The following is a 27652-nucleotide window of genomic DNA, read 5'->3' on the forward strand; positions in this document are numbered from 1 at the left end:
GCCCAGTGATACAAAGGTGGGCTCCCAGAGGCTGTATTGCTAGGAGGTGGTAGAGATGGCTTAGCAGGAATCTTATCCTTGACAAAAAGGCTCATTTTTGACAACCCACGCACATCCCACATTAGCACAAGGAGCCAGTGTCAACAATTAAGGGTTTTTTGTTGGGCTGGGGGTGTAGCTCAGTGGTAGGAGCACTTGCCTAGCATGTGTGAAGCACTGGGTTTGATTCTCAGCACCACATATAACTAAGTAAAACAAAGGTCCACTGACAACTAAAAAAAAAATTTAAAAAGAGGGTTTTTTTTTTTGTTTTAATTTTTAAACAACTCACCTTCACCACCAAGCCAGTAAGATTCTTGTAGAAAGAAATACCAAGGAAGTGGGGTTCCATGGTCCCCTGAAAACAGAAAAGCAAATAAGAAACCCAAGTTAAATGCTATCTCACCCTACCACAGTTCTATAAGATCTAGAATGTATCTGTCTCCACCTCAAATTATAACTACAGATATTTATAGTTCACAAGCCATTATATAGCTATCCACAGGCTACCAGAAAGATTACTGCTTTCAACATGTTGTAATGCAAAAGGTCATGTTCTTTGGGTGTTACCAGCAACAATAATAGTGATGGTCTTGGCTGATATCAGTTTTCCAAGAAAACATTTTATTGAAGAATTGAGTCACATCAGCAGTTACCACATAGCAGAAATGATGATAATCACTAACATTTGTTGGATACTTTCTCTGCATCAGGCCTTGCTATAAGCACTTTCAGTGTGTGAAATAATTTAATCCTCAAAACAACCCTAGAACATAGGTAGTAATATTATTCTTGTGGATACAGAAAATGAGGCTCTCTGAGTTTGAGCCATCTGCCCCAGATCACAGGTAATTAAGCAGAAATGCAAGAATTCCAACACAGGCAATCTGGTTCTAACATCACTGTTTCAAGCCCTCGTTCTACTGGATCCAGCTGGGGTTCAAGGAAAAGACTCCCAAATTTCTAGTCCAGTTTTTGTTGCAACTTTTGCTCCCTACAAAATGTTGGTTTTGTAAGAACACTGTCCTTGCTTTTTAAATAGTTGTTGTGGGTCATGGTCCCCGCCCCCCACTGGACTGTAAGTTCCTCAGGGCAGGGCTGGGTCTATCTTTGCCACCCCTTAATTCCCAGAACCTGCTGGGCCTCACACAAAGGTGCTGCATAGTAAATAGTTGTTGACCAAACAATTTAGCTTGGCTAAAACCAAGCTCTTGAATTATGCAGAATTTCAAAGTACATTTCCTTCTACCAGCACAGGAGATATAAGAAACAGATGATTAAGTTCAAGATCTTGCTTGGGTCACTGCCATGGGTTGAAGTGACTCCCTCTCCAAAAGACAAGTTGGAGTCAGTGGTATTATATATAACATCTTGGTCTTAGTCCCTAATTCCTGTGCAGGGCACAGGGCTCCTAAAACCCTTGACATTTCCTGAGTGATAGGAGTGTCTTCTGTTATTCATGGACCCCTTTTCTCAATGTACCCGAGTTATTGTTAATGAGGTGACTCATTCAGGGTAAGGCAGGATGGAAACTGGTTATCAGAAAGAACAAATTTGTGAAGGGACAAACTTTTAGCCCCAACCTCTGACTTGTGGGGAGAAAGAGCTCTGCAGATTGAGGTAAAAATTCTTGATTAGGACTTGGAGAGCATCCAGGATGGCAAGCACATTTTGGTACAGGGAGGGTTTTGGGCACAGAGAAGACATAGAAACCCCCACTGTGGCCTTATGCATCTCTTCTATTGGCTGTTCCTGAGTTTAATGTTCTATAAAAGTTGTCATTGAGAGAGATTCCAATATGGCAGCGGGCGCGGAGAGATCAAGTCTCTGACCTCTTCAGTTGTGCGGGCATAGGGAGTTGTAAACAATCTAAATTCTGTTTGCTCAGGATCACTAGGCAATGCTGAGCTGACGTGGATCTGGGGCGAACACTCTGGGCCTCTCAGAACACACACTGAACCCGGATCGGCTGAATTCAAGCTCCTGTTCGCCTGCTTCCCACAGACAAACAGCTGTGACTCAGCACTAATCCATCCGGCTGAAATAACTGGTCAGCACTTCTGATCCTACGGAGGTAAATGCCAACCCAGCCTTCATAGGTAGTGGCCACAGGTTTGTAATGGGGCTTGGGAGAGACAGTAAGGACCCACCCGTTGCATTGGTCACCCGGCAAAGGGAAACGAACTGTCGCCATTTGCAAGAGATACCACCATGGCAGAGAACTGACGTCACCAGACTGCAGCAGAGGAGATAACTTCATTGAAACCTGTGGCTACAGGTGTGTAATTCCCTAGCCTTCCCTCTCCACACATCGGGGAAACCTTAAGGGCCCCTCCCAGCTCTCCCGTGAGCGTGATAGCCAGACCAAGGGAATCAGACGTGGCGCAGGACGCGCGGTGTGGAACTCCCGGCTACTGCTCCCACCGGTGATGACAACTGAGGTCTCTTGCACCAACTACCAGGGGTGTAGCTACCGGAGGGCAAGTAAAATTCGCTGAGGATTCTCAGCCCCAAGCTCTACAAACTTAGGGTCTGAGGGAATGGCAAACAGGGAGAGTGTGCCCAGTTGTTCATGAAAACAGGGCTCCCGGGAGCAGCAGACCTGGCGTGTAGTCAGTATTGTGGTGAGCGGCACTGGTGAGAGGGGCCTGGCTAGAGGAAAAGTGGGGAAGTGACTAGACACAAGAGGAGGCCCTAGGCACTCAGGATTGGAGACTCGCCCAGTCTGGGAGGAGGAGGTTCTGCACAGTGATTGGTTCCCGCGTATTGACAGGAGAAGCTTGGCCTGGTGGGCACAGCGCCACCTACTGGAAGAGAAATTAATCAAACTCTAAGACTGCATTTATTAGGTTTTCTTTTTCCTTTTTTTTGATTTGGGTTTTTTCTTTCATTTTCATTTTTCTTTCTTGTTTTTAAAATTTTTTTTCAATTTTTTAAAAATTTTTTTCTTCTAATTTAAATTTTTTTTTAATTATTATTATTTAAAATTTTTTCTTTTTTTATTTCCTATTTTTTTCTTCTTTTCTCTGTTCATTTCTTTTCAATTTTCTTATTCCCCCTTCCTTGAATTCTACCTGCTTACTCTCATTCTCTTTAGTGACTTCTTCCCTTCCCTTCTAATACCTTTCCTCCCAAGCATCAAATAAATTTATAGGAGTAAACAGTAACTCAGCAGTCAAACAGAACAAGAAGTAACATGAGCAGCTTGAAAAAGCAAGGAAGAAAAGGAGTACAAACAATGCAGGACAGCCTAAATATTCAGGAGGACCTGGAGTCATCAGAAAAAATGGTCATATAAAGAACTCAAGGAACACCTTAGACAGATGGTATGGAACCTTAAAGAGGATATGAGACAACAAATTCAAACAGTGAAAGAACACATTGAAAACGAATTACATAAACAGATAAAAGAAGAAGTTAAGCATCTTTATCAGGAGATAGAGATTATAAAAAATAATCAAACAATAATACTAGAAATGAAGGAAACGATAAACCAAATTAAAAACTTAATTGAGAGTATCACTAACAGAGTGGAGCAAGTAGAAGCCAGAACGTCAGATAATGAAGACAAAATATATCATCTTGAAAAGAGTCTAGCCAACTCAGAAAGGCTGGTAAAAAAATCACAAGAAAAGCATCCAAGAGTTATGGGATAAAATAAAAAAAAACCAAACTTACGAGTCATCGGGATAGAAGAAGGTACAGAGATTCAAACCAAGGGAATGAGTAACCTGCTGAATGAAATAATTACAGAAAACTTTCCAGAAATAAAAAAAGGAAACAGATATACAAATTGAAGATGCATACAGGACACTGAGCACACAAAATCACAGTAGACCAACACCAAGACACATTGTTATGAAGATATCCAATATACAGAACAAAGAGAAAATATTGAAAGCTACAAGAGAAAGGAGGCAGATTACATTCAGGGGGAAACCAATAAGGTTAACAATGGATTTTTCATCACAGACGCTGAAAGCAAGAAGGTCATAGAACAATGTATTTCAAACACTGAAAGACAATGGATGCCAACCAAGAATTCTGTATCCAGCAAAATTAAGCTTCAGGTATGACAATGAAATAAAAATCTTTTATGATAAACAAAAGTTAAAAGAATTTGCAGCCAGAAAACCAGCATTGCAAAGCATTTTGAGCAAAAAACTACACGAGGAAGAAATGAAAAACAATAACCAAAACATCAGTGGGAAGTGCCTCGGTAAAGACAGAGGGCGAGGGGAAAGATAATCATGGAGAAACAAACTAAATTTTTTTAAAAAAGGATAAATAATCAAACATGGACTGAAGTACAAACCATATATCAATAGTAACTCTAAATGTTAATGGCTTAAACTCTCCAATAAAGCGACAAAGGCTGGTATCATGGATTAAAAAAACAAATCCAACAATATGCTGCCTCCAGGAGACACATCTGATTGGAAAAGACATACACAGGCTGAAGGTGAAAGGATGGGAAAAAATATACCACGCACATGGTCCTCGTAAGCAAGCAGGGGTGGCCATCCTCATATTGAATAAAATCGACTTCAAGACTAAGTTAATCAAAAGGGATAAGGAAGGACATTATATACTGTTAAAAGGAACCATTCACCAACAAGACATAACAATTATCAATATTTATTCACCAAATAATGGTGCCGCGACATTCATAAAACAAATTCTCCTCAAGTTCAAGAATCAAATAGACCACAACACAATAATTATGGGTGACTTCAACACACCTCTCTCACCATTGGACAGATCCTCCAAACAAAAGTTGAATAAAGAAACTATAGAACTCAATACCACAATCAATAACCTAGACTTAACTGACATATATAGAATATACCATCCATCATCAAATGGATATACTTTTTTTCTCAGCAGCACATGGATCCTTCTCAAAAATAGACCATATATTATGCCATAGGGCAACCCTCAGTAAATATAAAGGGGTGGGGATAATACCATGCATTTTATCTGATCATAATGGAATGAAACTGGAAATCAATGATAAAAGAAGGAAGGAAAAATCCTACATCACATGGAAAATGAACAATAGGTTACTGAATGATCAATGGGTTACAGAAGACATAAAGGAGGAAATAAAAAAATTCTTAGAGATAAATGAAAATACAGACACAACATATCAGAATCTATGGGACACAATGAAAGCAGTTTTAAGAGGGAAATTCATCGCCTGGAGGTCATTCCTCAAAAAAAGAAAAAACCAACAAATAAATGAGCTCACACATCATCTCAAAGCCCTAGAAAAGGAAGAGCAAAACAACAGCGAATGTAGCAGAAGGCGAGAAATAATTAAAATCAGAGCTGAAATCAACGAAATTGAAACAAAAGAAACTATTGAAAAAATTAACAAAACTAAAAGTTGGTTCTTTGAAAAAATAAATAAGATCGACAGACCTTTGGCCATGCTAACGAAGAGAAGAGAGAGAACTCAAATTACTAACATACGGGATGAAAAAGGCAATATCACAACAGATGCTACAGAAATACAGAAGACAATTAGAAGTTATTTTGAAAACTTATATTCCAATAAAATAGAAGATAGTGAAGACATCGATAAATTTCTTAAGTCATATGATTTCCCCAGACTGAGTCAGGAGGATACACACAATTTGAACAGACCAATATCAATGGATGAAATTGAAGAAGCAATCAAAAGACTACCAACCAAGAAAAGCCCAGGACCGGATGGGTATACAGCAGAGTTTTACAAAACCTTTAAAGAAGAATTAATACCAATACTTTTCAAGTTATTTCAGGAAATAGAAAAAGAGGGAGCTCTGCCAAATTCATTCTATGAGGCCAACATCACCCTGATTCCGAAACCAGACAAAGACACCTCAAAGAAAGAAAACTACAGACCAATATCTCTAATGAACATAGATGCAAAAATCCTCAATAAAATTCTGGAGAATTGAATACAAAAACACATCAAAAAAATTGTGCACCATGATCAAGTAGGATTCATCCCTGGGATGCAAGGATGGTTCAATATACGGAAATCAATAAATGTTATTCACCACATCAATAGACTTTAAGATACGAACCATATGATCATCTCGATAGACACAGAGAAAGCATTCGACAAAGTACAGCATCCCTTTATGTTCAAAACATTAGAAAAACTAGGGATAACAGGATCATTCCTCAACATTGTAAAAGCTATTTATGCTAAGCCTCAGGCTAGCATCATTCTGAACAGAGAAAAATTGAAGGCATTCCCTCTAAGATCTGGTACAAGCCAGGGATGCCCTCTCTCACCACTTCTGTTCAACATAGTTCTCGAAACACTGGCCAGAGCAATTAGACGAAAGAAATTAAAGGCATAAAAATAGGAAAAGAAGAACTTAAATTATCACTATTTGTAGATGACATGATTATATACCTAGCAGACCCAAAAGGGTCTACAAAAAAACTATTAGAGCTAATAAATGAATTCAGCAAAGTGGCAGGATATAAAATCAACACGCATAAATCAAAGGCATTTCTGTATATCAGCGACAAAACTTCTGAAACGGAAATGAGGAAAAACACTCCATTCACAATATCCTCAAAAAAATAAAATACTTGGGAATCAACCTAACAAAAGAAAGATTTATACAATGAAAACTACAGAACCCTAAAGAGAGAAGTAGAAGAAGATCTTAGAAGATGGAAAAATATACACTGTTCATGGATAGGTAGAACTAACATTATCAAAATGGCGATATTACCAAAAGTTCTCAATAGGTTTAATGCAATGCCAATCAAAATCCCAACGGCATTTCTTGTAGAAATAGATAAAGCAATCATGAAATTCATATGGAAAAATAAAAGACCCAGAATAGCAAAAACAATTCTAAGCAGGAAGTGTGAATCAGGGGGTATAGCGATACCAGATTTCAAACTATATTAAAGAGCGATAGTGTCAAAAACAGCATGGTACTGGTACCAAAACAGGACCAATGGTATAGAATAGAGGACACAGAGACTAATCCACAAAGTTACAACTATCTTATATTTGATAAAGGGGCTAAAAGCATGCAATGGAGGAAGGATAGCATCTTCAACAAATGGTGCTGGGAAAACTGGAAATCCATATGCAACAAAATGAAACTGAATCCCTTTCTCTCGCCATGCCCAAAAGTTAACTGAAAATGGATCAAGGAGCTTGATATCAAATCAGAGACTCTGCGTCTGATAGAAGAAAAAGTTGGCTCCAATCTACATATTGTGGGGTCGGGCTCCAAATTCCTTAATAGGACACCCATAGCACAAGAGTTAATAAAAAGAATCAACAAATGGGACTTACTTAAACTAAAAAGTTTTTTCTCAGCAAGAGAAACAATAAGAGAGGTAAGTAGGGAGCCTACATCCTGGGAACAAATTTTTACCCCCCACACATCCGATAGAGCCCTAATATCCAGAGTATACAAAGAACTCAAAAAATTAGACAATAAGATAGCAAATAACCCAATCAACAAATGGGCCAAGGACCTGAACAGACACTTATCAGAGGAGGATATACAATCAATCAACAAGTACATGAAAAAATGCTCACCATCTCTAGCAGTCAGAGAAATGCAAATCAAAACCACCCTAAGATACCATCTCACTCTAGTAAGATTGGCAGCCACTATGAAGTCAAACAACAACAAGTGCTGGCGAGGATGTGGGGAAAGGGGTACACTTGTACACTGCTAGTGGGACTGCAAAATGGTGTGGCCAATTTGGAAAGCAGTATGGAGATTCCTGGGAAAGCTGGGAATGGAACCACCATTTGACCCTGCTATTGCCCTTCTCAGACTATTCCCTGAAGACCTTAAAAGAGCATGCTACAGGGATACTGCCACATCGATGTTCATAGCAGCACAATTCACAATAGCTAGACTGTGGAACCAACCCAGATGTCCTTCAATAGATGAATGGATAAAAAAATGTGGCATTTATACACCATGGAATATTACGCAGCACTAAAAAATGATGAAATCATGAAATTTGCAGGGAAATGGATGGCACTAGAGCAGATTATGCTTAGTGAAGCTCGCCAATCCCTAAAAAACAAATACCAAATGTCTTCTTTGATATAATGAGAGCAACTATGAACAGAGCAGGGAGGAAGAGCAGGAAGAAAAGATTAACATTAAACAGAGACATGAGATGGGACAGAAAGGGAGAGAAAAGGGAAATTGCATGGAAATGACGGGAGACCCTCATTGCTATACAAAATTACATATAAGAGGTTGTGAGGGGAATGGGAAAATAAACAAGGAGAGAAATGAATTACAATAGATGGGGTAGAGAGAGAAGATGTGAGGGAAGGGGAGGGGGGATAGTGGGGGATAGGAAAGGTAGCAGAATACAACAATTACTAATAAATTGTGGATGTGTAACCGATGTGATTCTGCAATCTGCATTTGGGGTAAAATTGGGAGTTCATAACCCACTTCAATCTAATGTATGAAATATGATATGTCAAGAGCTTTGTAATGTTGTGAAGAACCAATAAAAAAAAAGTTGTCATTGAAATTAGGACACTATGGCAAAATGTGGCTATCCTGGTATTGCCTTTGCCCCTGATGTCTGGACTAAGGGAACTCTTGTGAACTGAGCCTGTGGCATCTTTGCTAATTCTGGATACTGTTAGATACTGGGTTGAATGGTAGTGTCAGAGAATTGGTTGGTGTCTGAAAAAAAAAAACACATTTGGTGTTAGAGCAGTGTTGAAATAAGGACACCAAATTCCAACCCCATATATCTCAGAAAATGATGTCACGTGGAAATGGGTTTTTGGAGATGTGTTCATTTAAATTGAATGAGGTCACACTGGAGTAGTGTGGGCCCCCATCTAATATGACTGGTTTATAAGAAGATAGCCAAGTAAAGGCAGACATACATGTGAAGATGGAAGACTCAAGTGATGTATCTCTGAGCAAGAAGAGGCAGAGTACTGAAAAAACCTGCAGAAGCTCATTTCAGGCAAGGAAAGATCCTTCACTTATAGGTTTTGGAGGGAACATGGCTGTGCTTTGGTTTTGGACAGTGAGATGCCAATTTCTATTGTCTTAAGCCAGCCCCCTTTTTTTTTTAGTGATGTATTCTTTTTTTTAGGAGAGAGAGAGAGAGAGAGAGAGAGAGAGAGAGAGAGAGAGAGAGAGAGAGAGAGAGAGAGAGAGAGAGAGAGAGAGAGAGAGAAAGGGAATTTTTTAATATTTATTTTTTAGTTTTTGGCGGACACAACATCTTTGTTTTGTATGGGGTGCTGAGGATCGAACCCGAGCCACATGCATGCCACACGAGCCCACTACCGCTTGAGCCACATCCCCAGCCCCTTAAGCCACCCATTTTTGTATTTTAGTATGACAGCTCTAGGAAACGAATATACATTCAAGCCCAGGCCTCTGGACTCAGCCTAGCCATCTTTCTCCCATTTAAGTTTGCTGCCTACTTATTTTTGCCAACAAAGGCTGCTTTGAGATGATCTGAGAATCATGAGCTTGTCTCTCCCCAGGGACCAGAACCCACCTCACCCTCCCCTACCTGCTCTTGGTCACAGCATCAAACATCAGACCCAGCTACCATAGCACAAGGAAGATATTCTCAAGGTATAGGAAATGCTAATTTGAAGGAAAATCTGATTTAATATAAAACTGGAAATATACAATTTTCTTTCAGGAGCTGATTTTTCATGCTACAGATTAATTAGATATTTATTCAGTGTCAGGCACTACTAAATATCAGGCACTATTCTGGGCACAAGTACTGTCACAAAGATCAAAACAGCTCAAGTGCCTGCTTTCATGGGCTTAAATTCTCCTAAGTGTAGAGAGTCAAATATGATATGTCAAGATCATTGTACTGTTTTGAGCAACTAATAAAAAAATTTAAAAATGATATCATATCAGGTGGTGATAATCATTTCCCGAGATAAAGTAGAATATGGGGAGGTAGGCTCAGAAGGAATGTTGTTTATATAGTGATAGATATCATTAGTCTGGAAAGATCCTTGTAATGAGGAGACAGCTGAACAGAGACCTGAACAAAATGAGGAAATGAGCCTGCAGGTATGAGGGAGAGAGAGAAACATCTCCTGGCATTGAGAAGAGCAGGTGCAAAGGCCTGCAGAAGAAGTATACTTAGGGTGGGACCATTCAATGGGGAGGCTAATGCATCTGGAGAAGAGAAACATGAGGGAGAAGGGAAGGACAGGAGATGAGAAAGATCACTAGAGCCAGATAATAAGCGTGGGCTAGGTCAGAGTTGGGACATTGGGTTTTACTCTGAAATGAGAGAAAAGCCACTGGAGGGATGTGAACAGAGAGGGTTGACACCATCTGACCCAGATTCTGAAAAGTTCTATCTGAATACAATTTAGAGAACACAATGGTAGGAGGTAATGGTGGAAGAAGGAGGTTTGGACTGAGACAGTGGTGACATGAAACAGATTCTGGATCTATTTCTAAAGTAGAGCCAACCAAATTTGCTGGTGTATCTTTGGCTTCTAGATCTAAATTTTAAATGCTGGTTCTGAGAGCCCAAATTCAAAGATCTAAGAAGATATAAAATTTAAACTAGATGGATGAGTGAGAGCTGGGGATCTGAAGAACACAATCACCTTTATCCTAGGGAGGGAGACACCTACCTGGAAACACCTGGTCAAGGTACCAGGCAAGCAAGCCATATATAGCAGCATCAAGGAGCATCATCTTCATGGACAGCAGGAAACTATACCCATCCCCTTCCACGGGACTGTTCCCAATGTTGTTCCACTGCAGCCCCAGGCCTTGCTCTTCAAAGCGAACCAGGTACTCAGTGCCAAACCCAAATGCCACAGGGGACAGCAGGCTCTGCAGTGGGGTAAACAGGACGGAAGAGACAAGCAGAGGGTCTTTTACCCAACCCACCAGCACCCAGAAGCCCGAATACAGGGAGGAGTGCCAAAAGAGGGTTCACACTGTGTCTGAATATTAGGCCAGTCAGGGAGGGGTTACGGTGGTTTTCCCATAGGTGAGAATTCTGGGAATGCTTCTCAGGCCTCAGAGACCCCTGCCCAATATCCACTGGGCCATGCTCATCTGTTCAATGGAACATAGTCATGTTGTAGTGCAATGGGGAGACAAAGAAATGTCACACAGCATAACACACCACAGAACCAATAGCTCTCATGTTCTTCCCTATCTGTTCCTCTTTTCCTTTCTGTTTTGGAGGAAACCCACATGGTTCTGGGTAGAACAAAGATGCTAACTTGAGCTGTGTTATGACAATCCCACTGGAAGAGTCTGTAGTCTCCACAGAAAATCTAAATTAAGCTTCTCCAGAAATCTTCATCATAATTGATTTTAGGACTATCAGCAAACGAGTCTCTACAAAAGAGTTCAATATAGTTAAACTTCCTATTTTCCTGTTGTTGTATTTTATTTGGCCACTGGCCTGGAAGAGATCAGCATTCCAGGTGCTGAGTGCCACTTTTCCTAGTTTTTCACAAACATTTATCCAGTATAATAGTTTGTAAAAGTGTGTCTGCAAATGCAAAATGTGATTTAAAAAAATAAAAAAGACAAATCCTTTAACAAGGCCTCTGGCCTTGAGCTGGAGCCTTACAAAGGTGCCTACATTTCTAAGATAAGTTACCAATTGGGCTCCATGGTAACAGCTGGCAGGGGCAGGAAAGAAAGGGGAGAAGAAGCTCTCCCCTTCTCAGGCAATGTCCTTGAAGGATTAACTTGCCCAAAACAGTTAAAGAAAAAGCTGCTTTTAAATGAACTTCTGAGCTCCTCCCCTTATACACTAGGTGTAAAGTTCTGAAACTACCTGAACTTGGGGTTCAGGGGATTAATTGATTACAGCAAAAGTTGTATGCTCTGAATCTGGCTGCAGCCAAATAAAACTATTTCCGGCTACCTTTGGTGCCCTGCCTTGTCTGTCCCCTATAAGAAGTCCACAAAGCCATCAGTTTCCTGGGGCAAGGAATGGTCTTGTGGCCTCCTGAGGCCTGTCAGATAGGTCAGAAAAGCCAGAGATTACATGGACATTTCCCATCTCCAGACTGAAGATTAGAATTTATTTAGGTTCTCTAACCAAAGAACAAGTCAACTGAACAGGTGAAATGTAGAAAAAAATATGAAGAGCAAGTTCCTCAGCCAAGTCCTCAATGGTGGTCCCTGACATGGCAAAGCATGTGCAGAAGAATTTGCTACCCTCATTTGCTACCCCTCTGTGCTCAGAAGTCTCCCTGCAGTTTGGACGTCCTTGGAGAGATTGCAGGGTGTCTTTCTGGGAAAAGGAGAGATTCTCTAGCTCTATGTCTACATAAAGCACTTTAAAAAAAAATCTCAGCCCAGTTCTTGTCCACACAGTTGTCAGATCTATAACTTCCCATGGATCCACATTCCCAAGATGCTGGCTTGGCCTCAAAAATACTGTCTGACTAACCACTGCATACCAAAGCAGCTCAGCTTTGCCCTCAGGCTGATGGCAGGATTTCTACCACTACACTGTGATCATTTTAGAAAATTGGGAGCTATATATAGCAGCAACCAACTGCTTATTTAACATGAGAAATAAAAGGCAGATGCCCTGGCAGCTCTGTAGCCAAATGAGTTTGTGTTATGAGAACAAGTTCTGCTAAAGAGAGGCAGGCAGTAGTCCTCTCTTGACTGACAGCACAGAGACAGGGAGATTCTGGAGGACAAGGAAAACTGCACCCTCCAGGACTGAGGTTGATTAGTCTGGGCTAATGAGAGGGTGGAAATGGCCCATTTTAAAACAATTAGAGAAAAGACCAGTGTTAGTTTGGGAATTCTGAACTAAGAGGTCTCTCAGGCAGTCAAAAGTCAATTTCAGGAGTCCTCTCCTGGCCAGAAAGCCTGACTCTGGGGGTTCATTTCTGCATCAATTTTGCATGCACTGGGGAGCATGTCAAAGATACTTGTAGAACCAGTTTGATCCAAGTTCTTTTGGAGCAGGAAAAGCCCCTTTTAGATAATGAAAACATCTTTCTGAACAGTGAAGGTTTAGCTCCCCACTTTCTGATTCTTCTCAAACAGTAAGAAAAGGAAAGTGAGTGAAATGATCACCTGGTTCTCCTCTCACTTGTAAATAAAGGGGACCATGGGCTGAACTGGCTTTTCATGGACTTTTAGGGCAGATTAATCAAGTAAGATTGGTGAGGAGGGACCCTTAGGGAGGTCATGGTGGCAATTACTGGTACTCTTGCCCCTGCACCTTGAGCTTTACATTAACCTTTTAGTCTTATGTTCTTTGGAGCCAAAAGGCAAAGCAGACTTCCTCAGAGAGCAGGCTGGGCTGCCACAGACCCTCCAGAGGCAATACATGCCAGGGTGAGCCCCAGGCTCTCACCACAGCCTTCTTCAGCTCGGCGGTCATTCGGTCCTGCCAGGCAAAGCACAGGATGTGCGGCAAATAGAGGGTGAAGTAGATGACGCCACTGCAGGCTGCTGCCAGGCTGGCCTTGGAGAAGAAGGTGCTGAGCAGGAAGCACTGCATGATCGTGGCAGTGGAGAAGGTCAACAGGAACAGGAAGATAATGAACGGATTGCTGTAATGTAGGATTCTTCCATGCTGAAACCAAAGAGGTCTCGGGTCAGTAATTGCCATCCATGCCCAGGGTGCCATCCCATTCAGGGGTGACCTGTGTGCAGTGATGCCAAGGCCTCCAGAGCCTCCGTCCAGGAGGAGTCTCTCCCCTGTGCCTGTTTTTAGTGCCTACATTTCCACAACTCACCCTCTATTCGCGGAGTTTCTTAATCTCAAACATGCCATTTCCCCTGGGAGGGGTGCCACATTAGGCTGCCTCTCAGTCAAGGGCAGTGCTACAGAAAATTAACTGAGAGATCATTAGGCTGAGCTGGCTCCAGTGTTTCGGATTCCTACATAAGCAAACCAATGCTAACTCCAAGTAAGGGTCACTTAATCAGAAATTGTCAACTACCTTCTTTCTAGGGACTTTAACCAATCGAATATTTTCTTTTTCTATGTCTTGCTTCCCCATCTCTTGAGTGGAGCCCTGATTCACTGAGGAATTACTGTTTGCTCAAATAAACTCTTAAAAATTTTAATGTGCTTAAGTTTATCACTTAGTGGCAATTATTATAGGTTAAGTAAGCAAATCCCAGGTGCAAAGGGGATGGTGTGGAGAAACATGCTACAGCAAGGGAAGAAGACCTGGGTCAGGGTGCTTGAGGCACCAACAGCACCCTGGAGGAACTAAGTAGATGAGGGCAGAGAGGGAGTGGGAAGACCACTCAAAACAAGCTTTGATATTTTCCCAGGGCCTGGCCTGCACTGGACCACCTGCACTTGTATCTGAGGTTTGCCACACACATATGTGAAATGTCAGTAACGAATCTAGATCACTTGGAAGTAGATGGGCCCTCCCCATTCATGATTATCATACAAATACTTTTCACAGAACTTGCTTGCAGTATTCAGTATTCTCACGTTGGTCATGTAGAAAATAGGAGCAAACTAGCAACTCTCACTAAGTGAGTTACTGCCCAGTCACATTGTAAGGCTAGATGTTTAAATGTACTAGACTTTCTTCACTGTTCTTCACTCTAGCAACCTATGAGGAGTTTAACCCTTTGGATATAGCTCCACAAATAGATGATCCTGTGCTTTTCTCAGGAATACAAATGAACAAATGGGTTCATCTCATAAATTAATTCTGGTCTATTTGTGGTGGTTCCATGAAGCCCTGGGTTCTTCTCAGTAGACAAGAGAGGCCAATCAGCAATATCTGTCATGAACATGGAAGAGTTGAGTGGATCAGGTGTGCCTCTTATTGCTGTGGCCACCATTTCTCCTTCATGTCCTTAAGCCTATTGGGCACTAAAGGAAGAGAATGAAAAAAAGAGGTGTGTGTAGCAAAGGAAGGTGGAAGAGAGCTGTGCTTAATTAGAACAAATGTCTGAGGAAGTCTAAATAAAAATCAAAATTAGGACTCAACACCCCTGATTTTATATGTCAAAAGTACTCCACATCACACTAGAAAGCGCAATGCCCTTTCTTTAATCTCATGCAAAAGTAAGTCTATGGCCGAACATGCGGCTTTTGACTACAAGAACTTTAGGACAGTTGTTTCTGTTCTTAGAAGAATGAAATCAATTTCTTGTCCCAGCCCAAAGCAAAATCCCACAAACACCACGCTGTGTAATTTCTCACTGACTTCAGCCAGGGATGTAAGTCATTTGGCCAACACTACTATTTCACTGGCTTTGACTTTTACCAATGACCACTGTTTTATGTTGTTGTTCCTAGCAGCTTGCATAATAATGGAACCTTCCATTGTCCTTGCTTCCAGCTTCTCTCCTGAGTTGTTGAGTTGGGGAGGAAGGAACAAGGGAAGATGGGAAAGTCATTCAAAGAAAACCCTACTTTGGTGTAGAATGCTCAGCTTATCACTGGACTAATATTCTTATTTTCACAAGGAGGAACCTTTGTGCTAGAAACTCTTCACGACCATTCTTTACCTCATGTCCTAGTTTTGAAATCCAAATGGTTCAGTCTTAGGAAGGCAGATCTCCATGTTAGTTATTAGCAACAAGTCAGGCAAAGCCTCACAGGTATTCAGTCAGATGTTTACATATTGACTCCTTTAGTTCTTTTTTTAATATTTATTTTTTTGGTTGTAGTTGGACATATACCTTTATTTTACTTATTTATTTTTTTATATGGTGATGAGCATCGAACCCAGGGCTTTGCAAGTGCTAGATGAGCACTCTCCCCTGAGCCACAACCCCAGCCCCTTACTCCTTTAGTTCTGAGAACACAAATTATCTAGGCACTGGGGAATAAACAGACCCAGGGATGAGATAAAAGAAGTTGCTGACAAGTTGGTCCCCTCATCTCTGTAGTGCTCTGGTCCCATTTGCAAATTTAAAGCCACATCCAAGTGGAATCAGGTTGTTTGAGATTGACTTCTATCCACCTTAGCACTGGTTTTCATTCAACTTTAGCATTGTGTAAGGCCACAGCTCACTGGATTACAATGTAACACTATAAAACAAAATCCCTGAGATTTAGGAATTTTATTATAAAGAGAATGGACAGGATTCTTGTTTAAATGGATATGTTAGTTGGACGGGATATGTGATGGAACATTCTTGGATCAGGGAGATTCCAGGTGTGGTCCAGTATGGTATGGGAGACACTCAACAAGTCTATGGATCACTACACTATTGCCTAGTACAGAGGAACATTCACTACAAGATGGTGAAGGTTTTTTTTTTTTTTTTGAGCCACTACCCCAGTCCCCAAATACCATCCTTTAAAGCAGAGATGTTTTGATGATTTTATAGGGCGCACATTTTTTTTTTAATTTTGTGAAGCCATGAGTGTTATAGCCATGATGATGATTAATAAATAGTCCAGGGCCCTTGCACTAATACCACTGAAAGGGCATTTCACTTTCAGCTATAGCCAGTTGTTGGAATGATAATCTCAGAGAAAAATTCCTGAACTCATTCTATGTGTGCAAAGAGAACACCCTTTTGAACACATAATCACCCTGTGCTGGGTTCTCTTAATAGCAGTCTCTCTAGAGAGGCATGGAATGGGGCTGGAAAATCTTGTGTAGACAGGGGCAGGAAGGTGTCATGATACACTCCTTGAGGGAGGCTTTCTCTCTCTGAGAATCTTCTGCCTTGCCTGAAAGGACTGGGAAGCTAGATGTCATGCTATCCTTGGTAGCCAGATGACTAATAGGCGCAATTCATTAACAGGAGGAAAGGTGTAAGGAACAAAATTGTTTACAAATTTCTAGGCCTTTTCCATTTGGCTTACCATGATGAATATCATCAGGAGAAAGATGCTCATGGACATGATAGAGAAGCTGTCCAGGAACCAGGTACACCAAATCACTGCATTGGAGACACCCTGGTTTTTCAATGTTTCCTTCAGCCTCAACTCCTTTTCCAAAACGATGCCCTTTACAGTCATGGAGACAGAGTAGATCCATGCCAGCACCATGAAGATAGGGAAACAGCGGTTCAGGATGATCATAAAACTAAAGGAAGAGGAGAGAGGCAGAATAAGAGAGTATCCTGTGTCTGATGGAGATAGAGTAAATACTTGTCGAAGGAATAGAGTAAAAAGGAAGAAGAAAAAAATCTCCATTGGGCATTCAGTGGGCTAGATCCTTTAATACATTCCATATTTTCCCTGAAGCATTACTTTCTCTTTTAAGAAAGACAGTGGCTTTCTGGTTACCTGTAGATAAACAGTCTACAGGTAAATGGGTAAGTAAATCACATATATATGTCACATAATATAGGTCTAGATCTTCCCTGTAAGGACTAATGGGAAAAGATTTGATGATGTAGGCTGTGATTGGAAGACAGAGGTACATGTAAACTGGCAATGAAGCCCAGGAGGGTGGAGCACAACCAAGGGGAACTGAAGGAGGTGAGATGGACAATTGGGCTCTCCAGGGAAGTCAGTCAGCCCTGCGCTGTCTGCCTGAAAGGTTTTATTCTGGTTTATCTTAGTAATGGGGAAAGAGGCACAAATATAACCAATCAGTGTGGCCTTTTTGGATGGCAGTTGACCAATCAATAAATCAGTGATCCAATAGCCACTGATTCTACCAGCCATGCAGAGGTAGATTCTTGAATATATACTCCAGCAAGCAAGATAAATTTGCTATATTGGAATTATTTTCACATGTTTCTCTGTGTGTAACATTCTAGAAAAGCCTTTGGGATTATTATTATTGAAAAGTGTTGGGTGTTGACACAAGAAAGGCCTGATTCCAGGGTACATGTGTTTCACTTAAAACGGCCCCAGGGAGAGAATCATGCATTCATAAAGCACGCGCATTCAGGAATGGCCACCAGAGGACTCTCCCATACTGAATGACCCCAAACTCAATGTCACCCCACACCCACCCATTTTTCATTCTGATCCTAAAAGTGGACCCACGCTTTTGCCCTTGGCTCTACTTCCCATCTCTGCCTTTTGTCCAAACCCACACTAACTGCAGAACAACCTCTGTTATCTCACTGGTTTTCCACAGAGCTGAGGCTGGAGAACTGATTGGACTAGAATGTTGAGAGAGGGCTTCCTGTGTTCCATACTTGGCTTCTCCAGCTGGCAGTTTGACTCTTACTTTCTTCAAGGCTGTTCATGCTGCACCCCAGAGATACACACATCCTCTGGTGAACTTCTCAATCTCCCTCCCCCAACCCTTGGAGTTGAATCCATAAACCAACTGTAGTTTTGTACTGTTGTCCTGGAAATGTTTCTGACCCCATCTGCCAGGATCAATGTGTCTTCCCATCTCCTCTCCAGCTTTTTCTCACTCTCTATCACTCTCTAATTCTATGTTCAGCAAAACAGTATAGACATGACAGGCCTGGGGATTGAGGGGGCCAGGGGAGGAGACTGGCCCATCCAATGCATTCCTCCACATTTTCATTAAGCATACATTATGGGAATGTTAATTAGGGAAACAGTTTCATTACTCTGAGGCTCCTAGGAGCCAGACCTACTTGCTATGCAGAATCCAAATCTTCTGATTTGGCAATCAGTGGGCAAACACACTGACAAGAACCCACCTAACATAGGTGGTGGGAAATTTAGATAGCCTTCATATCTCCTTCCCCAAACTCACTTTCAAGGCTTTAAGTGTCACCTTCTCTTTTGCACTTCCAACATCAGCTCTTTCCCTACTTCCTTCACTTTCTCCTTTACCCTTGCCTGGAGCTGGGGGCCAGCTCAGTCACAGTTCTATTCTCTTTAATCTGGATCCAGTCCCCAGGGTTTTCTCTGGAGATACTGAATCTTTGGGAGCACCCACCTGTGAGAGGCCAACCTTAGGGGTGACTGAGTTACACTCCCCAGCTGGGTGCTGAGGCACTCCGTCACAGAAATGGGTGTATCTTGCTACAGCCCCATGGGTGAAGCTATGCTCACCTGTTCCTTTGTAATATAACCCCTTGCCCTGTTTAGGATAGAATCTTCCATGGAAGTGCCTTGTGTGTGTCCCCTCCTCTTACTGTGCCCTTGGGTGTGGCCTACCCAGGTGTCAGTCAACCTGCTGACAGTGGACATCATGAAGAAAGACACAGCCCCCTGAAACCTGACCCCTTGCCTCATTTGAATAGCTTCTCCTCAATAAAAGGGGTCAGCATGTGCTCTCTCTCTCTTTCTGCGGACCATTAAGGTCAGAGGAGCTGTCACAGCAACCCCAAAGAAAAAGGTATTTGTGTCTCTTGTGTGGTTATTTTGTGCAGCCCAGTTAGCCCAGTTTAACTAGAGTGGCCCCTGAGCCTTTTAGTCACAAGAACAGAAACCCGGCACCCACCCAACCCTAGAACCCACTAGCTTTTCAAGGAGGAGGATGGGCCGCCTGGGACTCACGAGTCATCTACGAAGCAGGGGTAAGGCATTTGCTGGAGATAGACTCCTACTGGAACTTCCACCTGGGCCTGACTCCTTGTGATCCCCTGCTCGACCATGTCCTGCAGATAGGCAAAGCCTCCCCAGATGTACCGGAAATCTTCCACAGGATCTGCCCTGGGGCCAGAATCCCAGTACCTAAGAAGACATAGGAGGGAGAAACAGAGGATGTGACTAGGAATGGGCAGCTTACCCACACCCCATGCACAAGTGACTGAGGACTCACTCTCTGAATATCTTTCTCCTAAATGTTCCCAAACTATTCAGTTCTGCTTTCTAGGTCACAGTTTAAGTCTCAAAGCTGTGAGCCACATCAAGACTCTGTAATCACTTTTGTTCAAGGACCCTACATTTTTTTTGTGTGTGTGTGGTGCTGGGGATTGAACCCAGGGCCTTGTACATGCAAGGCAAGCACTCTACCAACTGAGCTACATCCCCAACCCTCAAGGATTCACCTTTGAGCCGTACAAATATATATTTTCTCTTGCATACCAATTGTATTTATTTGTAGACCGAGTCCAGCCTCAATCCCACTGACTTTGGAGGAGCCCACTAAGCCCTGCCTGAAATGTTACCTGTCTTTGATCTTATTGGTTTTCTCCACCACATCTATATCCATCCGGATCTTGTACTTCACATGGGGTGGTAGGGAGCTGGTCCAGGGATACATGTCAGGGAATACCACAGCAGCCCAGAATCTGTTTTCCTCCAGCAGGGAGAGAGCTCTTTGGGTGAGCTGAATTTCATCATCATAGCTTTCAAACTTATCCAGGACCAGGCACTGCAGATAATCACAAAAGCCAAGGGACTTTGAGGAGCATCAGCTACAGAGACTCAAAAGACAGAGGATAAGCTGCTGCCACAGGAGATGAGTGAAAGGCAAAGAAACCTATAAACTGAATGTTTTCTTAACTCTGGGTCTGGTGTTAATTTCTCAGTGTGTCTAAACATGGGGATTCCCAGGGGGCTTGCAAATGCTGACTTGCTCTTCTCCCTGAGGGTTGTACTGTCCAGCTGTTCAAGTTGTTAAAATATGCAAGTCCTCAGAATGACAAAAATATGGCTCTCACTCCCTAGCATGGGAAGGCAAGGGAGTAGGGACATAGTGCATACAGGCTGCTCAGAAGATCAGAAAAGCCTGATGATAAAAGAGTTTTAAAGAGAAAGGGAGAGAGAAAGAGAGAGATTGATTCTGAACATTGAACCTTCCCAACTCACTCCAAACACACAGGATTGACAGCTGAGTGATAAACCGGGAGGAGGAAAGAAAGAACAGACAGTGAAAATGATTTCACCTGAGAAATTACAATTTCAATTACAGTTTGATGACAAGAAACACCAACAGAGGGGTCTCCCTCATATGTCTATTTTCTCCTCCTGGAAGAGAAAAAAAAATGTATCCACAAAAGAGCAAACCTCAGAATTTCTTTGAGTTTGACTGCGAGAGTTTGCTCACTTGTACAGACTGTTAAAACATGTTTATTGTTTGGCATTGGTTTTTTCCCCTAACCATTTGTTCCTATAATACTTTTGGGGTACTAGTGTTTGTATTTCTTTCTTAGAACACACAAGAGGTCACATGGCCTTGTCTTGATGAATTTCTTCCTGAGAATATGTTATGTGCCAGACACTCTCTGATTACTGGACTCGATGGGATGTTCAGTACGGAGGTCCTCACCTTAAGGAAGGGATTTTTTAGCCCTTCTAGCAATTGAAAAGTATCTATTAAATCACTGTCACTTTCTATATAGACAAAAGGCTTAAAGATTTGAGCTTGGTTCTCAAAGTTTCTATTCAATATCATAATCAGTGCCACCTTGATTTGAGTGACATCATTTTCAAAAGTGCATTTGCTTATTTTTCCTTAATAGATTATTTTTTCTTTTTTGGAACAGTCAGGGATACAGGAACAGAGGCTGGCATAGGAAGAAGTGTTCTGTTTTCTTTAGTACAAGCTCAATTACTGAAAAAAGAGTCCCAGGCCGGCCCTTAATCCACCTATGCAGTGACACATTTGCTTCCCTGTCCTGGAGAGACCTTCAGAGTCACCAGGGAAGGATTTTCATGGCCTTTCTGCTACTGAGGGATCCTCAGGGTGGGAGTAGAGGGATTGCCAAGTTCCTCCAGACTTTCCAAAACATAAGAACAAAAGCAGAGCAATCCCTGGCAGATCACAGTGACTTTTTGCTTCTTCACCCAACTATCTTGTCTTTTTAGTTCCTTACCACCTCACTTTCCTCCTCCCCACCTCTAAGGTCAGAAAGATCAGAAACCACATTATCATACCTGCTGGAGTTCTTCCACCATCAAATTCCCTCTGAGGAATCCCTGGGGGAGGCCACTGACCTATGACCAGGTGGCCTTTACTCAGAGGCCCTGAGAATGTCCTGGTGGCAGGATATAATTAGCAGTTTCGTGATCTCATTTGAGGAAGGGGCTGATTTAGATGAGGTCTGATTGTATTTTGTTTAAAAGTTAACATTTATTAATTACTTATTATATGACAGGCTTTGTCTCAATTAGCTCTTTTAATTCTCAAAACAAGCCTGCTGGTTAAGTACTATTAATATCCCCATTTTATAGAGATGGAACCTGAGGAAAAAGTAGTAGAGATTTGAGCCCATGGAACATCAGGGTCTGGAGACTGAATTCTTAACTATTTGAGTAATTAATATTTATTAAGTATCTGTTGGATTCCTGGTGCTACATTAAGCATAAGCTACCTGTTTTTATTTTATGAAAGCAATCCTTCAAGAAAATAAGACCTTTATGTCAGGATACAAATAATCAAGTCAAAAAAAGTTAAGATGTATTCATTATAGGACCTCATGAAAACATTGTGAGAATGACTGAACTCTATTTTGCAAGAATAAAGGAATAGAGCCCCCTGTTCAGTCCTGCCTGGATCGTAGCAGTTTGTGAATGGTGGTGGGCCTGGCTAGGGGTGTGGGCTTAGCAGGTAGAGGCACTTTAAGAGGACAGTGATGTCAATTAATTATGCCCAGGAATCCCAAGACTCCACAGATCTAACACCTGTGTAAATATAGAGATTAGCAGGCCTCTTCCCAGGGCATTCTGAGTTAGTCAATTTAGGCTGGTGCCTAGGAATGTATTTTATGAAAAGCACTCAAGGTCACTCTTGTTTTCAGATGATTTGAGAATGGCTTTGTAATTCCCTGAACTTTGATGCTGCTGCTGCAATGTTCGGCACCTTTTGAGAAATCACCTATGAAGTGTGTGCTAACACTTCCAGGGTCATGGAGAGGGAAGATCATATCCCTAGGGAACTCTTAGTGGCTGCAGGGCAGCAGGGAGTCCTCAAGAGCACCCAGAAAAGCACAGCCAGGTTCCTCCTCACTAGGCAGTCTTCGTCAGGACCCACACATCTGAGATAGGAGGGTTGCTGGTTCCAGAGACTTTCAGTTCATTTCCTCCTTTATGGCTTAAACATCTATCTTCTGATGGTTTTAGATGACATCAGTTTCCAGAGCTCATTGGTGGCAAGATCAGCCCTTAGATGGAGATATTCCCTGGAGATGTGAAGCTGAGAATTTGAAAATGACTCTAACTGAATTGGACAGGGGTCTGAAAGGTGTGAAGAGAGAGCCACAGAGTAAATGAAAGAGGAGTAAATGATTAAACCTATGTTAAAGCAGAAGGAACATTTGAGGACTGAGACTCAAAGAATGAATGAGTAGATGGAGAAAAGGGAAGAAGTCCCTTCAGGTTTTTTTAGTTTTAGTGGTTTTTCTACCTCATTTTTCTTCTTTTGGGGAAACACCCTCCCCCAGTTTATGGTAATCCTGTTCTTAGTAATGCTCCCCATGGTGGACATATAACCCAGGCCTCCTACTTGGAGTATACACACCTGAGGGGGACAGGGATGGTTATGGGAACCTGGCCAGAAGGGGAGTTCTCTGGGTACTGTTTGTGCTGTGGGGAAGCCATTCCCTCTTTCTGTGGAATTTTTGGTGTAAGGATGACCATTGAGGACTACCAGAAGCTGAGCCACCTCCAATGGAGAGGCACTGGCCAAGTGCTTTGGGAATTGCATCATTAAGATTTTAAATGAGGGAGTGATGCAAGCAGATGTGCATCTGGAATGTAGCTCTGGTGTCAGTGTGAAGAAATGCTTGAGCCAGCAGAGACAGGACTCTGGAATCCAGGACAGCCATGAGCTAGCACAGAGACGACAAGGCTTCTAATCCTCCGAGATCCCAGAAAACAGAGACAGAATTGAGAGATATTTAGGAGGTGGAGGAGACAAAGCTCAGGCGACACTGAAGCCAGGCACAATCAGATTTGGATTCTGCTCCACACTCCTAAAAGCTTTTGGATCTTATTCAATATCCTTAGCCTTCGGATCTGTAAACTGGAAGTGATAATGCAGGGCACTTTATGGAGCCGTGAGGATTCTAGGAGGCTACTATAGGCAAAAGCATGAAGCACAGTGTTCAGCATGGAGTAACACTCAAGAAAAGACTGCTCTCAGATGGAGATGAAGAAGGAAGAAAATTAAGTGTGATTCTAAAATACTGAGCTTGAGAATTTGAGCAAATGGTGATGATGCTAATCAGGACAGGAAATGCAGAAGGATAGGTTTGATAGGGAGAGAGATGAGTTTGTTTCTTTAACTTCTTGAGTCTCATATGCTTGTAGAATGGTGGGGAAGAAGCTGCCAGCAAACAGCTAGCCTCAGGACTTCAGGTTTGGTGGACCCTGGTCAATAGATGGTCAGTGTAGCCATGGTAGACAGGACAGATACAGGATAGATACAAGGGAGGAAGAGCCAGTCAAGGAGTCACAGAGCACTTAGGAAGCAGAAGATGTAAAAAGGAAATCTTTTTAAGTGTGGAGAAGGTATTAGATAGAGGTCAGCATCTGTTGGGCCATGAGAATTCTTGTTTCTTCACTAAGGAAAATGAAAGCTTAAACCCAAGACCACTTGACTGGTTAAGGGACCTCTGGCTCCACTCATAGGGCTGTCTTCAAGGGTCCCACTGAGGCCCTCAGGTGGCCTGCTTCACTTACCTCCAGGTACTGATTAACCAGGCGGAGGGAACGGTCAGTGATATTAAATATGTCTCTCCAGTCAAAGTTGGTCATGCCATCAGCCCGATTCTCTGGAGGACCCTTATAGAGGAAGTTCAGCAGGACCTCAGCAGTGATACCTTCTTCACCAACATGTCTATTCAAAAAGTCTTTTACAGTTGGGTGTTCCAGGGTGTCCTTGGGAAGAACAAATACAGTCATAGAGGGACTGGGATTGTGGCTCAGCGGTAGAGCACTTGCCTAGCATGTGCGGAGCCCTGGGTTCGATCCTCAGCACCACATAAAACATAAAATAAAATGAACATATTGTGTCCAGTTACAACTAAAAAATAAATATTAAAAAATGCATTAAAATATTGTCATAGAAATTCTGTAGGATATTTGGACTTGTTCTTACATCATTTCTAAATTTTAATGATTTGGGATAGAGACTATAAGTCTCCCTAAAAAACTAATTACAAGGTCCCATGACCCAAGAGATGCTGACCTCTAATTAATTACAAGATACACCTACTTCTATCCCATTTTCCCCAAACACATGGGCCCCTACAATGGAGAGATTACACATGTGGGGTGCAGTAGACATAAAAGGTGGAGAATGTAAAATGATATAGAGAAAGTTTTCCTTTTTAATTTTAATATTTAGAATTATTTATTTATTTTGATACTAGGGATTGAACCCAGGGTTGCTTTACCACTGAGCTACCTCCCCAGCCCTTTTTTTTGTTTCTGACCCAGGGTCTCTCCAAATTGCTGAGGCTGGCCTCAAATGTGTGATCCTTCTGCCTCAGCCTCCAGAGTTGCTGGAATTACAAGTGTGTACCCTACTGTACCCAGCTTTCCTTTTAAATTTTTTATAGGTTTTTTTGTTATCTTTTCATTATCTCTGCTATACAGAACTCCTTTTTCTTTTGGTTGCGATTGTTTGTTTGTTTTTGAAACAGGGTCTCACTATGTTGCCCAGGATGGCCTTAAATTCCCAGTCTTCAGTGATCCTTCTGCCTTAGCTTTTCAGTATCTGGGACTATAGGTGTGTTGCCACGCCCAACTATAGAATCTTTGTCTCTTGACTTTGCAAAGCCACAAATGAGATCAGACAAACACACTCAACCATTTTTGCAGTAATAAGAGTTGGCCCCTTAGGGAGATGCCCATTCAAATCTGAGGCCCTCAAGTGAATTCATAAAAGCAAGAAACTCAGGAAGCCATAGGTCTTGTGGTATCTTTTAGATTTCCCCCAGAACTTGAGAAACACAATTCCTATCTAAAGTCAGTGAATCCACTTGGCAATAGCTTCCAGAACTGGTGATTTCCTGTGAGAAGGAAACCGCCTCCCCCTTCTCCACCCTCTAGTGCCAACCATCCTTACTCTGATCATAGTCATCTGTGTGCTGCTTTCAAAGAAATACCAGATCTGGGGTCCTACTTCCTCCCAGGCTTTGACCAGCTTCCTGAGACGTGCTAGTTCTTCAAAAGTTGAGTTGGCCTAAAACCAGATAGGGAAAGAGGCAAGAGTGAAGAGAAAAAAATGAGAAAGGACCTTTGGTTGTGTCTTTCTTGCCCTGTTGTAACCCTTAATGTTTGGGAAAGGTTTTCCATGGTAATGCTTTTTTTCCCCCCAATCTATTGATATTTCCCAGGACATGACAATTTCCCAGCCTTCCAGACTGACAGAATCTAATTTCTTAGTATCTCAGAGGTATATATAATATCGATGTCATTTTCTCAGAACCTCATTAAAACTATATTGGGACTCCTAGTGATCAAATACTCTTCCTTCCTATCTGTGATGTTTCCAAGAAGCCAGAATTCAGAGAATTGGGAATCTGTCCATTAGGGATGTAATTCAAGCATCAGGGAGGAAAACCTTATTGTAAGCTGCATAGGGAGTGAGGACCAGGCAGGGGCAGGGAAGCAAGGCATTCCTATGATGGCTGTAGATGGGGGAGAAAATCCAGGAGTCCACTAGCAAAAAACAAATACAGGACTCACTGGGAGGAGAGCCTGCAGTTATATCCCCTCCCCCTTCACACACACAGATGCTTACACTGGAGGTCCCTGTATGAGAGACAGGACCAGCTGTGGGATCTTACATTCTTTAGTATCCTTTGCGCTGCAGGGGAGTCAGGAGTAAAGAGGATTTTTCCCATCAGTAAGGGCTTCGCTGCCCTCCAGGCTATTTTGGTTAAAGGGTTTGACTCCAGGCTCTGGATCAATGCATTACAAAAGGCGGCTACCAGAAGAGAAAAAACAATTTTTTTTTTAAGAAAGTCCCTTTTTCTTATGACTAAACATGGATATTACTGCATCTAAATCACACATGTCATTCAATTTCACCCTGGATGATTTGAGGAATAACCCAAATTAGTAGGCTGTACCCCACCAAGAGGCAGCTCATTAGTTCCTAACAAAATGCCACACTGCTTCTAGAGAATGGCCTCATCGGTGAAACAAAGGATAGAGCTTTCCCTGTAGTTTATTCTGTTAGAAGGAAGTGGCTGAGAAGCCTGCTTGGGATTTCTGCAAGGAGCAGAGGCCAACCTCAGATGAAAGGGAGTGAAAGGCCAAACAGGTCCCCCTTGGAACCTCAGCTTTAGCCTCAATGATTTCATTTCAATCAACACCTTCCCTTCTTTTTTTTATGTAGCTATCTCAGGGCTCTTGTCTTTCAATTTTTAACTAAAGGGTCAACCATCTGCATTTCTTCCCCATTCCACCATGCTTTACCCTAGGAGACAATAATGATGATGATGATGATGATGATGATGATGATAATAATAATAATAATAATAAGTAGTAGTAGTAGTAGTAGTAGTAGTAGTAGTAGTAGTAGGGAAGGTGACTTGCCATTGGAATGTATTTGAGTACCCCCCACACAGATTTTCATTGCTTTATGTTTATAAAACAACAAAACCAAAAAATATCCCCAGCTAAGTTGACTTGCCAGGTGTCATCTGAGCTTAGCTTTTCTTTCAACTCTGGGTTGACTCCTCATTTATCATTCTCTCTTTCTCTAGAGCGTAACCCAAGTTCAATTATATCAGTGGGAAATGTCCCTTTTGTTACCTTTCCAAGTGGGCCTCAGTGCTTTCCATGGATCATATCCAGAATATTTATTTATTTCTGAGCACCACTC

The 27652-nt window shown here is 42.0% G+C and overlaps 1 protein-coding gene across 1 annotated transcript in view; it reads right to left on the reverse strand.

Moving 5' to 3' along the window:
* Positions 1 to 27652, reverse strand: part of LOC113192857 (retinal-specific phospholipid-transporting ATPase ABCA4) — a 127407-nt gene that overhangs the window by 63037 nt on the left and 36718 nt on the right. Inside the window, exons 9-17 of the mRNA XM_077791555.1 lie at positions 26610 to 26749; positions 25886 to 26002; positions 24496 to 24693; positions 20040 to 20245; positions 19426 to 19602; positions 16849 to 17071; positions 13405 to 13626; positions 10688 to 10892; positions 332 to 397 (exon numbers count right to left, since the gene is read on the reverse strand). Of these exons, the coding sequence (XP_077647681.1) occupies positions 332 to 397; positions 10688 to 10892; positions 13405 to 13626; positions 16849 to 17071; positions 19426 to 19602; positions 20040 to 20245; positions 24496 to 24693; positions 25886 to 26002; positions 26610 to 26749 (1554 nt within the window). The remainder of the gene's footprint in view (positions 1 to 331; positions 398 to 10687; positions 10893 to 13404; positions 13627 to 16848; positions 17072 to 19425; positions 19603 to 20039; positions 20246 to 24495; positions 24694 to 25885; positions 26003 to 26609; positions 26750 to 27652) is intronic.

This window comes from Urocitellus parryii, chromosome 11 (assembly GCF_045843805.1).
Source record: "Urocitellus parryii isolate mUroPar1 chromosome 11, mUroPar1.hap1, whole genome shotgun sequence".
Classification (NCBI taxonomy): Eukaryota; Metazoa; Chordata; class Mammalia; order Rodentia; family Sciuridae; genus Urocitellus; species Urocitellus parryii.